Here is a 13,550-nt window from a genome sequence, read left to right on the forward strand (position 1 = left end):
ATACCCAACCTCTCCTCCCGCTATACCCAACCTCTCCTCCCGCTATGCCCAACCTCTCCTCCCGCTATGCCCAACCTCTCCTCCCGCTATGCCCAACCTCTCCTCCCGCTATGCCCAACCTCTCCTCCCGCTATGCCCAACCTCTCCTCCCGCTATGCCCAACCTCTCCTCCCGCTATGCCCAACCTCTCCTCCCGCTATGCCCAACCTCTCCTCCCGCTATGCCCAACCTCTCCTCCCGCTATGCCCAACCTCTCCTCCCGCTATGCCCCACCTCTCCTCCCGCTATACCCAACCTCTCCTCCCGCTATACCCAGCCTCTCCTCCCACCATAACAACCTCTCCTCCCGCTATACCCAACCTACACAATCTCTCTCTCACGTCTCTCTCTGAGCATTCCCTCTCGTGGCTCCGCAGGTGATGGACATACTGCACGGTCTCTCTCACGTCTCTCTCTCGGTCTCTCGGTCTCTCCGCAGGTGATGGACATACTGCACGGTCTCTCTCTAAGCTCTCTCTCGGTCTCTCCGCAGGTGATGGACATACTGCACGGTATGGGACCACACATGGTGGTTATAACTAGCTCGGATCTTCCTTCCTCTCGTGGACCTGAGTATCTTATCACGCTGGGGAGCCAGAGGAATGGTGAGGACCCTGGAGACCCCCTAAGCACTCACCCACCACACGGAGAGACCCTCTCCTCACTATCTCCATCTCTGTGTCTTTCCCTCTTCTCTCTTATGGTCCTAGGTCCCTCTCTTATTCCTCCCCCTTGGGAACTCTCCCAGTGTTACCTGTGTCTCTAACACTCACCCCTTTACTCCCTTGCTCACTTCTCATCCCTCTGCTGCCTCTCTTTCTCGCTCTTCACTTCCCTTCTCTTTTCCTCTTTCTCTCTGTCCCCCATTCCTCTCTCTCCCTCTCTCTCTCTCACCCTCTCTCTCTCACCCTCTCTTCCCTCTCTCTCCCTCCCCTCTCTCCCTCTCCCCTCCCTCTCTCCCTCTCCCCTCCCTCTCTCCCTCTCCCCTCCCTCTCTCCCCTCCCTCTCTCCCCTCCCTCTCTCCCCTCCCTCTCTCCCCTCCCTCTCTCCCCTCCCTCTCTCCCCTCCCTCCCTCTCTCCTCTCTCTCCCCTCCCTCTTTCCCCTCTCTCCCCTCCCTCCCTCTCTCCCCTCTCTCACCTCCCTCCCCCCCTTCTCTCCCCTTCTCCCCACCATTTCTCTCCCCTCCCTCTTTCTCCCCCCTTCCCCTCTCTCTCAAGACCCACTTCCTCTCTTTCTCTCTCCCCCTTCCTCTCTCTCCCTTCCCCTCCCTGTCTCTCCCCCTTCCCCTCCCTATCTCTCCCCCTTCCCCTCCCTATCTCTCCCCCTTCCCCTCCCTATCTCTCCCCCTTCCCCTCCCTATCTCTCCCCCTTCCCCTCCCTATCTCTCCCCCTTCCCTCCCTCTCTCTCCCCCTTCCCCTCCCTATCTCCCACTTCCCATCCCTCTCTCTCCCCCTTTCCCTCCGTTTCTCTTTCTCCCCTTCCCCTCCCTTTCTCTTTCTCCCCCTTTCCCTCCCTTTCTCTTTCTCCCCCTTTCCCTCCCTTTCTCTTTTGCCCCCTTCCCCTCTCTCTCTCACTAACCCCTTCTCTCTCTCTCTCTCTCTCCCTCCCCCTCTCTCTCTCTCACCCTCTCTTCCCTCTCTCCCCTCCCTCTTTCTCGCTCTTCACTTCCCTTCTCTTCCCCTTTCTCTCTCTGTCCCCCATTCCTCTCTCTCCCCTCCCCCCTCCCCCCTCCCCCTCCCCTCCCTCCCCCCGCTCCCCTCCCTCCCCCGCTCCCCTCCCTCCCCTTTCCTCCCCTCCCTCCCCTCCCTTCCCTCTGTCACGGGAGGGCAGGCCCAATACACATTTATATTTAAGGGATCAGTCACAAGGCAAAATAGGCAGTAAAATAAATTGCGGTTTATTCGGACAAGACCTCGGAAACACACAGAAATACAAGAAACAGAGAATATACACACTTACGGGGGTCTGGGGAAGAGATCTACCCTTTCCTAGTTGCAAGGCGCCTGTTCAGGAAAGGCTTACCTTGATAGGACCTTGGGCTCCTGGACCGAAATCCAGCCTGCTGGCTAGGCCTCCCCATGCTTCCAGGTGTGAATAGCTCTTTCACAGAAGCATCATAAGTGAGAGGCCTGCCAGAGGCTGCTTGTCTTCAGATCTCCAACAGGAAAAAGAGAGAGAGAGAGAGAGCTGCTTTTACTGCACGCTCTTATATAGGCTGAATTCCTATCTAAATCATTGAGGGGTGTAATAGCCAATTAAAGCAGGGATTGAAATTACGCATTCCCTGATAGGAGGGATAAATTCAAAACTTGCCAATAGAAACCTTGCTTATCAGTTCTGACATCCAGAGCCGTTTTATACCTGGCTCCGCGGTGTCTAGTAAGACAAAGACATCCCAATCTGAACATCCTGCTCACCAAATGGTTTCCCCCCTCTGCCATTCCTCTCCTCTTTGAACTATGGAATCTATGCAAACTAGCCAGCATATTAACCATATGCTGTGCTTTCTGTATAGAACCTTATAGTAAACATTAAAACACAATATAAAGTACACTTCCTTACAGAATATACTCTGGGGAACCTTATACTTATAAGGGAAATACATTGGGGAGATTTGGGCTTGGAAACCCTTCCTGAGCTGGGGCATTGAAATGCTAATTCACATGTAATTCACATGCTAATTCAGACTGCCTTTTGTCACCAACCTGGGTTTAAATCACAGGACAAACATAATACATTGCAGTTTTAAAACACAGAGAACCAACATTTGGACACAAGAGCTGACACTCTCAGCCCATACCATATGGTTTCAGGGGCAGCCAGCCAGGCTCCCCCTTTATTAAGGAAGGCCGGCCAAGCCTATCGCCACACCTCCCCCCTCAATTATGAAGGCGCCAGGACAGTCACCATCATCAGGTAGCTTGCTGAGCCTGAAAAAATTGAGGTTGCCAGGAAGAAACGGAGTCCATCTGGCTGGTTAAGTCCTCCAGCATGATTGGACCCCTTGCCTCCATAGTCCAAATTCAACAGGGCAAGGATCCGCTGCAGACATTGAAATGCTGGTCCACATTCTGGGAACCAGGCTGCCAGCACCACTGCCCTCTGGTCAATCGCCTTAGTCCGGGGGTCAGTTAGAGCACTGTAGTGGGTCACTAAATCCCTATAGTACCCTTGTATGTCCCTGACCTCCCTCTCTATCCGCTCCCTCTCCATCAAGACACTGTACTCAGTCTGATGGTGGGGCTGCTGACCCCTGGGCTATCAGTACACCGGGTCCTGCTTTGCTCACCCATAGCAGGGACCCTCGGTCTCCCTAACGCCTTTCGCTTCCACTCCCAGAGGGGAGCTGCGAGCTGGGGAGCTGTCTCCCCTTGCTCCACGGAGCCTGCCCTAAACCTCCAAGGAACCACTAACTGGCCCCTTGCTGTCTCTGAACTAGCAGGAGTCCCAGGGGCTGGTACCCAGGCAAAATGCCTACTATGGTCCGCAAGCAAATCAGCATCTGCCTGCCCCATCTCTTGGTACCACTCACTGAGCTCCGGTAGTTCCCGGTCTGTCACACAGTCAGAAAAAAGGTCACAGTGGGGAACATTATACACATGGGAACACTGGTCGGGCATGGTCTGACTTACCTGCCTGGTCCCTTCGAGGTCCTCCATGCATGTGGGCTCCAAATGTTGGGGAGCATAAACAAATTTGGTGGACATTGGTGCCGACTGCACCTCTGCCTGGGCAACTGCCCAACTGTGGCTCTCTGTGACTGCGGTCACAAGAGCATCCTCTTTATGTACCATCACCGGTCCCCCTGTCTCTGGGAACCGGTGCCTGGGTCAGGCTGCCCAGGAAGTACCTTGTTGCAGGGGACCCCCAGGCCGATCGCCTGCCGATTGCCTGGGACCCCTGGATGCAAAAACAAATCTTTGTGGACCGGTTGGTCCTCCTGCCCGATGGCTGTAGACTGCTGCTCATCTGGAAGCTCCATAGCTGTGTCGCTGGCAGGGGCTGCAGGGATCGCTGACTGTGTCTTTTCCTGGAGCTGCTGCACGGCTGCTGGCTGCTTGAGTTCAGGGGACAGCATCTCACCGGTCGTCTTCTCTGTAGCTAGGGAACGTTGCCCCAGACTAGGGTTACTGGATCGGGGGGCACCAGGAATTGCAGCGGGGGTCACTACCCGCTTCTCTGCCTGTAGCCATGCTGGCACACAGCTGGTCGCCATTTTGGAGGCCATGAGGCATGGCACCCGCGTGGCACCATCCTCCGCCATCATGGTGGCTTGCAGGGAGGCACGATCCCCAGCATCAGCTTGGCTGATCTCTCCCTCAGCCACATCGGTGTTCACTTGACACTCTGGGAATAGAGGGTCAGCTCTGGGGAGTGCCTGAGTCACTGGCACACCGGCGGGGTTTGGGACCCGCTCCTTTTCCTGTGGCCATGCTGGCACACAACTGGTCGCCCTTTTGGCGGCCATGAGGCATGGCACCCGCGTGGCACCATCCTCCGCCATCATGGTGACTTGCAGGGAGGCACGATCCCCAGCATCAGCTTGGCGGATCTCTCCCTCAGCCACATTGGCATTCAACTGAACTCTGGGAATAGAGTGTCAGCTCCTGGGACTACCCGGCTCACAAGCACACCCGTGGGGGTTAAGACCCACTTCTCCGACTGTGCCCATGCCGGCACACAGCCCTCCACCACTGGGGTGGACACAAGGCAGGGCACCAGAGTGGTACCCTCGGCCAACACAGAGGCTTTCCTGTGGGCAGCATCACTGGACTCAGTGCAGCTGCCCTCTCCAGCAACTCCCTTGGCGCTAAGCTGCTCCCTCCCCTGCTCTGAGACTAGAGGGGGTGCAACTACCGATGGCACTAGCTCCACCGGCACACCTGCGGAGTTCTGGACCTGCTGCTTGGGCTGTGTCTTGTGGGACACACATCCCTCCACCATCTGGGTGGATGCAGCACCGGTCGCCCTTCCGGGGACCACGAGGCATGGTGCCGGGGTGGCACCATCCTCAGCCAGCACGGTGGCTTTCAGGGAGACAAGATCCCCAGCATCAGCATGGCTGATCACTCCCTCTGCCACCTTGGCCTTCAGCTGACTCTCCCGGAGGAGAGTGTCAGCTCTGTGGAGTGCCTGATTCACTGGCACTCCTGCGGGGGTTACGACCCGCTTCTGGGACGGTGCCCCGTGGACACACCATCTGCCGCCTGGGCGCTCAGTACCACGGCCCAGGTTTCTCCAGCCCTCTCCCCAGGTGGGAGGAGGGCAATGCATCCCGCAACGCGCTCTACTACTGGGCAGAACTGCATCCTCTGCTTTACCGTCGCGTTCGGACACAACCGGGCATAGAGTGTTAGCAGTTCGCATACCGTGGTAAGAACGGCTTCAGGGGGAGCCACAGGAGGGTTGAGGTCCCCCTCCAAGACACTCTTGAGGGGCTCGCTCTCCGGGCTCACTGTCCCGCCGGTAGTGGCTAGGACCGCTACCTCGGGAGTGCATTCAGCCCCGCGGGCTTCATGCCACTCCAGTTCCTTTTCTAGGGATGCCCTAGACTGCCTATGCACTGGCAGCATATAGCTTTTACATCGGGCAGTCACGGCTGCCCGACTCCAGGACCGGTACCGTCCAGACCGAAGCGCCCGGGTAGTGGCCGCAGCTACTACCCCAGGAGTGCAGTCAGCCCCGCGGGCTTCATGCCACTCCAAGTCCTGGCATAGGACTGCCATGGGTCTGCCGTGGGTAGGTAACCCATACTTCTCACACCGGCCAATCACAGATGCACGATCCCAGGACACATACCTTCCTGTTGGGGACCACATCTTCTCCTTTCAGGCACTAATAACCTAAGCGACACTGAACAGTGTGATTCCCTGCTTTGTATAGCGTGTTTTCCGAAACTACTTGTTTTGAGAGCTTGCAATCCACAAGCTCACTTTGTCCTATAATTCCCCGCAGGAAGTTATAGTGCAAAGCCCTATGATCCCACCGCTGCCACCAGAAAATAAGCCTGTCACGGGAGGGCAGGCCCAATACACATTTATATTTAAGGGATCAGTCACAAGGCAAAACAGGCAGTAAAATAAATTGCGGTTTATTCGGACAAGACCTCGGAAACACACAGAAATACAAGAAACAGAGAATATACACACTTACGGGGGCCTGGGGAAGCGATCTACCCTTTCCTAGTTGCAAGGCGCCTGTTCAGCAAAGGCTTACCTTGATAGGACCTTGGGCTCCTGGACCGAAATCCAGCCTGCTGGCTAGGCCTCCCCATGCTTCCAGGTGTGAATAGCTCTTTCACAGAAGCATCAGAAGTGAGAGGCCTGCCAGCAGCTGCTTGTCTTCAGATCTCCAACAGGAAAAAGAGAGAGAGAGCTGCTTTTACTGCACGCTCTTATATAGGCTGAATTCCTATCTAAATCATTGAGGAGTGTAATAGCCAATTAAAGCAGGGATTGAAATTACGCATTCACTGATAGGAGGGATAAATTCAAAACTTGCCAATAGAAACCTTGCTTATCAGTTCTGACATCCAGGGCCGTTTTCTTTTTCCCTGGCTCCGTGGTGTCTAGTAAGACAAAGACATCCCAATCTGAACATCCTGCTCACCAAATGGTTTCCCCCCTCTGCCATTCCTCTCCTCTTTGAACTATGGAATCTATGCAAACTAGCCAGCATATTAACCATATGCCTGTGCTTTCTGTATAGAACCTTATAGTAAACATTAAAACACAATATAAAGTACACTTCCTTACAGAATATACTCTGGGGAACCTTATACTTATAAGGGAAATACATTGGGGAGATTTGGGCTTGGAAACCCTTCCTGAGCTGGGGCATTGAAATGCTAATCCACATGTAATTCACATGCTAATTCAGACTGCCTTTTGTCACCAACCTGGGTTTAAATCACAGGACAAACATAATACATTGCAGTTTTAAAACACAGAGAACCAACATTTGGACACAAGAGCTGACACTCTCAGCCCATACCATATGGTTTCAGGGGCAGCCAGCCGGGCTCCCCCTTTATTAAGGAAGGCCGGCCAAGCCTATCGCCACACCCTCCCCTCCCTCCCTTCCCTCCCTTCCCTCCCCTCCCTCTTTCTCGCTCTTCACTTCCCTTCTCTCTTCCCCTTTCTCTCTGTCCCCCATTCCTCTCTCTCGCCTCCCAGTTCTGCCTGTGTCTCTCACACACCTCTCCTACCTCACATCGCTGCCACAGTCTCACCTCCCGGGTCTTCCAGTTCTGTCTGTGTCTGCCTGTGTCTCTCACACACCTCTCCTAGCTCACATCGCTGGCACAGTCTCATCTCCCGAGGCTTCCTGTTCTGGCTGTGTCTCTCACACACCTCTCCTAGCTCACATCGCTGGCACAGTCTCATCTCCCGGGGCTTCCAGTTCTGTCTGTGTCTGCCTGTGTCTCTCACACACCTCTCCACACCTCTCCTAGATCACATCACTGGCACAGTCTCATCTCCCGGGGCTTCCAGTTCTGTCTGTGTCTCTCACACACCTCTCAGCTCACATCGCTGGCACAGTCTCATCTCCCGGGGCTTCCAGTTCTGTCTGTGTCTGCCTGTGTCTCTCACACACCTCTCAGCTCACATCGCTGGCACAGTCTCATCTCCCGGGGCTTCCAGTTCTGTCTGTGTCTGCCTGACTCTCACACACCTCTCCTAGCTCACATCGCTGGCACAGCCTCATCTCCCGGGGCTTCCAGTTCTGTCTGTGTCTGCCTGTGTCTCTCACACACCTCTCCTAGCTCACATCGCTGGCACAGTCTCATCTCCCGGGGCTTCCAGTTCTGTCTGTTTCTGCCTGTGTCTCTCACACACCTCTCCTAGCTCACATCGCTGGCACAGTCTCACCTCCCAGGGCTTCCAGTTCTGTCTGTGTCTCTCACACACCTCTCCTAGCTCACATCGCTGGCACAGTCTCATCTCCCGGGGCTTCCAGTTCTGCCTGTGTCTCTCACACACCTCTCCTAGCTCACATCGCTGGCACAGTCTCACCTCCCAGGGCTTCCAGTTCTGTCTGTGTCTGCCTGTGTCTCTCACACACCTCTCCTAGCTGACATCGCTGGCACAGTCTCATCTCCCGGGGCTTCCAGTTCTGTCTGTGTCTCTCACACACCTCTCCTAGCTCACATCGCTGGCACAGTCTCATCTCCCGGGGCTTCCAGTTCTGCCTGTGTCTCTCACACACCTCTCCTAGCTCACATCGCTGGCACAGTCTCACCTCCCAGGGCTTCCAGTTCTGTCTGTGTCTGCCTGTGTCTCTCACACACCTCTCCTAGCTCACATCGCTGGCACAGCCTCATCTCCCGGGGCTTCCAGTTCTGTCTGTGTCTGTCTGTGTCTCTCACACACCTCTCCTAGCTCACATCGCTGGCACAGTCTCACCTCCCAGGGCTTCCAGTTCTGTCTGTGTCTGCCTGTGTCTCTCACACACCTCTCCTAGCTCACATCGCTGGCACAGCCTCATCTCCCGGGGCTTCCAGTTCTGTCTGTGTCTGTCTGTGTCTCTCACACACCTCTCCCAGCTCACATCGCTGGCACAGTCTCATCTCCCGGGGCTTCCAGTTCTGTCTGTGTCTGTCTGTGTCTCTCACACACCTCTCCTAGCTCACATCGCTGGCACAGTCTCATCTCCCGGGGCTTCCAGTTCTGCCTGTGTCTCTCACACACCTCTCCTAGCTCACATCGCTGGCACAGTCTCACCTCCCAGGGCTTCCAGTTCTGTCTGTGTCTGTCTGTGTCTCTCACACACCTCTCCCAGCTCACATCGCTGGCACAGTCTCATCTCCCGGGGCTTCCAGTTCTGTCTGTGTCTGTCTGTGTCTCTCACACACCTCTCCTAGCTCACATCGCTGGCACAGTCTCATCTCCCGGGGCTTCCAGTTCTGCCTGTGTCTCTCACACACCTCTCCTAGCTCACATCGCTGGCACAGTCTCACCTCCCAGGGCTTCCAGTTCTGTCTGTGTCTGCCTGTGTCTCTCACACACCTCTCCTAGCTCACATCGCTGGCACAGTCTCACCTCCCAGGGCTTCCAGTTCTGTCTGTGTCTGCCTGTGTCTCTCACACACCTCTCCTAGCTCACATCGCTGGCACAGTCTCATCTCCCGGGGCTTCCAGTTCTGCCTGTGTCTCTCACACACCTCTCCTAGCTCACATCTCTGGCACAGTCTCACCTCCCAGGGCTTCCAGTTCTGTCTGTGTCTGCCTGTGTCTCTCACACACCTCTCCTAGCTCACATCGCTGGCACAGTCTCACCTCCCGGGGCTTCCATTTCTGTCTGTGTCTGCCTGTCTCTCACACACCTCTCCTAGCTCACATCGCTGGCACAGTCTCATCTCCCGGGGCTTCCAGTTCTTCCTGTGTCTCTCACACACCTCTCCTAGCTCACATCGCTGGCACAGTCTCACCTCCCGGGGCTTCCATTTCTGTCTGTGTCTGCCTGTCTCTCACACACCTCTCCTAGCTCACATCGCTGGCACAGTCTCACCTCCCGGGGCTTCCAGTTCTGTCTGTGTCTGCCTGTCTCTCTCACACACCTCTCCTAGCTCACATCGCTGGCACAGTCTCACCTCCCGGGGCTTCCAGTTCTGCCTGTGTCTCTCACACACCTCTCCTAGCTCACATCTCTGGCACAGTCTCACCTCCCAGGGCTTCCAGTTCTGTCTGTGTCTGCCTGTGTCTCTCACACACCTCTCCTAGCTCACATCGCTGGTACAGCCTCATCTCCCGGGGCTTCCATTTCTGTCTGTGTCTGCCTGTCTCTCACACACCTCTCCTAGCTCACATCGCTGGCACAGTCTCATCTCCCGGGGCTTCCAGTTCTTCCTGTGTCTCTCACACACCTCTCCTAGCTCACATCGCTGGCACAGTCTCACCTTCCGGGGCTTCCATTTCTGTCTGTGTCTGCCTGTCTCTCACACACCTCTCCTAGCTCACATCGCTGGCACAGTCTCACCTCCCGGGGCTTCCAGTTCTGTCTGTGTCTGCCTGTCTCTCTCGCACACCTCTCCTAGCTCACATCGCTGGCACAGTCTCGCCTCCCGGGGCTTCCAGTTCTGCCTGTGTCTCTCACACACCTCTCCTAGCTCACATCTCTGGCACAGTCTCACCTCCCAGGGCTTCCAGTTCTGTCTGTGTCTGCCTGTGTCTCTCACACACCTCTCCTAGCTCACATCGCTGGTACAGCCTCATCTCCCGGGGCTTCCAGTTCTGTCTGTGTCTGCCTGTGTCTCTCACACACCTCTCCTAGCTCACATCGCTGGCACAGTCTCATCTCCCGGGGCTTCCAGTTCTGTTTGTGTCTGCCTGTGTCTCCCACACACCTCTCCTAGCTCACATCGCTGGCACAGTCTCATCTCCCGGGGCTTCCAGTTCTGCCTGTGTCTGCCTGTGTCTCTCACGCCTCTCCTAGTTCACATCGCTGGCACAGTCTCACCTCCCAGGGCTTCCAGTTCTGTCTGTGTCTGCCTGTGTCTCTCACACACCTCTCCTAGCTCACATCGCTGGCACAGTCTCACCTCCCAGGGCTTCCAGTTCTGTCTGTGTCTGCCTGTGTCTCTCACACACCTCTCCTAGCTCACATCGCTGGCACAGTCTCATCTCCCGGGGCTTCCAGTTCTGCCTGTGTCTCTCACACACCTCTCCTAGCTCACATCGCTGGCACAGTCTCACCTCCCAGGGCTTCCAGTTCTGTCTGTGTCTGCCTGTGTCTCTCACACACCTCTCCTAGCTCACATCGCTGGCACAGCCTCATCTCCCGGGGCTTCCAGTTCTGTCTGTGTCTGTCTGTGTCTCTCACACACCTCTCCTAGCTCACATCGCTGGCACAGTCTCACCTCCCAGGGCTTCCAGTTCTGTCTGTGTCTGCCTGTGTCTCTCACACACCTCTCCTAGCTCACATCGCTGGCACAGCCTCATCTCCCGGGGCTTCCAGTTCTGTCTGTGTCTGTCTGTGTCTCTCACACACCTCTCCCAGCTCACATCGCTGGCACAGTCTCATCTCCCGGGGCTTCCAGTTCTGTCTGTGTCTGTCTGTGTCTCTCACACACCTCTCCTAGCTCACATCGCTGGCACAGTCTCATCTCCCGGGGCTTCCAGTTCTGCCTGTGTCTCTCACACACCTCTCCTAGCTCACATCGCTGGCACAGTCTCACCTCCCAGGGCTTCCAGTTCTGTCTGTGTCTGTCTGTGTCTCTCACACACCTCTCCCAGCTCACATCGCTGGCACAGTCTCATCTCCCGGGGCTTCCAGTTCTGTCTGTGTCTGTCTGTGTCTCTCACACACCTCTCCTAGCTCACATCGCTGGCACAGTCTCATCTCCCGGGGCTTCCAGTTCTGCCTGTGTCTCTCACACACCTCTCCTAGCTCACATCGCTGGCACAGTCTCACCTCCCAGGGCTTCCAGTTCTGTCTGTGTCTGCCTGTGTCTCTCACACACCTCTCCTAGCTCACATCGCTGGCACAGTCTCACCTCCCAGGGCTTCCAGTTCTGTCTGTGTCTGCCTGTGTCTCTCACACACCTCTCCTAGCTCACATCGCTGGCACAGTCTCATCTCCCGGGGCTTCCAGTTCTGCCTGTGTCTCTCACACACCTCTCCTAGCTCACATCTCTGGCACAGTCTCACCTCCCAGGGCTTCCAGTTCTGTCTGTGTCTGCCTGTGTCTCTCACACACCTCTCCTAGCTCACATCGCTGGCACAGTCTCACCTCCCGGGGCTTCCATTTCTGTCTGTGTCTGCCTGTCTCTCACACACCTCTCCTAGCTCACATCGCTGGCACAGTCTCATGTCCCGGGGCTTCCAGTTCTTCCTGTGTCTCTCACACACCTCTCCTAGCTCACATCGCTGGCACAGTCTCACCTCCCGGGGCTTCCATTTCTGTCTGTGTCTGCCTGTCTCTCACACACCTCTCCTAGCTCACATCGCTGGCACAGTCTCACCTCCCGGGGCTTCCAGTTCTGTCTGTGTCTGCCTGTCTCTCTCACACACCTCTCCTAGCTCACATCGCTGGCACAGTCTCACCTCCCGGGGCTTCCAGTTCTGCCTGTGTCTCTCACACACCTCTCCTAGCTCACATTTCTGGCACAGTCTCACCTCCCAGGGCTTCCAGTTCTGTCTGTGTCTGCCTGTGTCTCTCACACACCTCTCCTAGCTCACATCGCTGGTACAGCCTCATCTCCCGGGGCTTCCATTTCTGTCTGTGTCTGCCTGTCTCTCACACACCTCTCCTAGCTCACATCGCTGGCACAGTCTCATCTCCCGGGGCTTCCAGTTCTTCCTGTGTCTCTCACACACCTCTCCTAGCTCACATCGCTGGCACAGTCTCACCTTCCGGGGCTTCCATTTCTGTCTGTGTCTGCCTGTCTCTCACACACCTCTCCTAGCTCACATCGCTGGTACAGCCTCATCTCCCGGGGCTTCCAGTTCTGTCTGTGTCTGCCTGTGTCTCTCACACACCTCTCCTAGCTCACATCGCTGGCACAGTCTCATCTCCCGGGGCTTCCAGTTCTGTTTGTGTCTGCCTGTGTCTCCCACACACCTCTCCTAGCTCACATCGCTCGCACAGTCTCATCTCCCGGGGCTTCCAGTTCTGCCTGTGTCTGCCTGTGTCTCTCACGCCTCTCCTAGTTCACATCGCTGGCACAGTCTCACCTCCCAGGGCTTCCAGTTCTGTCTGTGTCTGCCTGTGTCTCTCACACACCTCTCCTAGCTCACATCGCTGGCACAGTCTCACCTCCCAGGGCTTCCAGTTCTGTCTGTGTCTGCCTGTGTCTCTCACACACCTCTCCTAGCTCACATCGCTGGCACAGTCTCATCTCCCGGGGCTTCCAGTTCTGCCTGTGTCTCTCACACACCTCTCCTAGCTCACATCTCTGGCACAGTCTCACCTCCCAGGGCTTCCAGTTCTGTCTGTGTCTGCCTGTGTCTCTCACACACCTCTCCTAGCTCACATCGCTGGTACAGCCTCATCTCCCGGGGCTTCCATTTCTGTCTGTGTCTGCCTGTCTCTCACACACCTCTCCTAGCTCACATCGCTGGCACAGTCTCATCTCCCGGGGCTTCCAGTTCTTCCTGTGTCTCTCACACACCTCTCCTAGCTCACATCGCTGGCACAGTCTCACCTTCCGGGGCTTCCATTTCTGTCTGTGTCTGCCTGTCTCTCACACACCTCTCCTAGCTCACATCGCTGGCACAGTCTCACCTCCCGGGGCTTCCATTTCTGTCTGTGTCTGCCTGTCTCTCGCACACCTCTCCTAGCTCACATCGCTGGCACAGTCTCACCTCCCGGGGCTTCCAGTTCTGCCTGTGTCTCTCACACACCTCTCCTAGCTCACATCTCTGGCACAGTCTCACCTCCCAGGGCTTCCAGTTCTGTCTGTGTCTGCCTGTGTCTCTCACACACCTCTCCTAGCTCACATCGCTGGTACAGCCTCATCTCCCGGGGCTTCCAGTTCTGTCTGTGTCTGCCTGTGTCTCTCACACACCTC

General features: G+C 56.1%; 1 protein-coding gene across 1 annotated transcript in view; it reads left to right on the forward strand.

Annotated features, from left to right (window-relative positions):
- The first annotated feature begins 255 nt into the window (after positions 1–255).
- Positions 256–13,550, forward strand: part of LOC142486204 (pyridoxal kinase-like) — a 46,981-nt gene continuing 33,686 nt past the window's right edge. Inside the window, exon 1 of the mRNA XM_075584843.1 lies at positions 256–644. Within this exon, the coding sequence (XP_075440958.1) occupies positions 482–644 (163 nt within the window). The 5' untranslated portion in view covers positions 256–481. The remainder of the gene's footprint in view (positions 645–13,550) is intronic.

Source organism: Ascaphus truei, unplaced genomic scaffold, assembly GCF_040206685.1.
Source record: "Ascaphus truei isolate aAscTru1 unplaced genomic scaffold, aAscTru1.hap1 HAP1_SCAFFOLD_779, whole genome shotgun sequence".
Taxonomy (NCBI): Eukaryota; Metazoa; Chordata; class Amphibia; order Anura; family Ascaphidae; genus Ascaphus; species Ascaphus truei.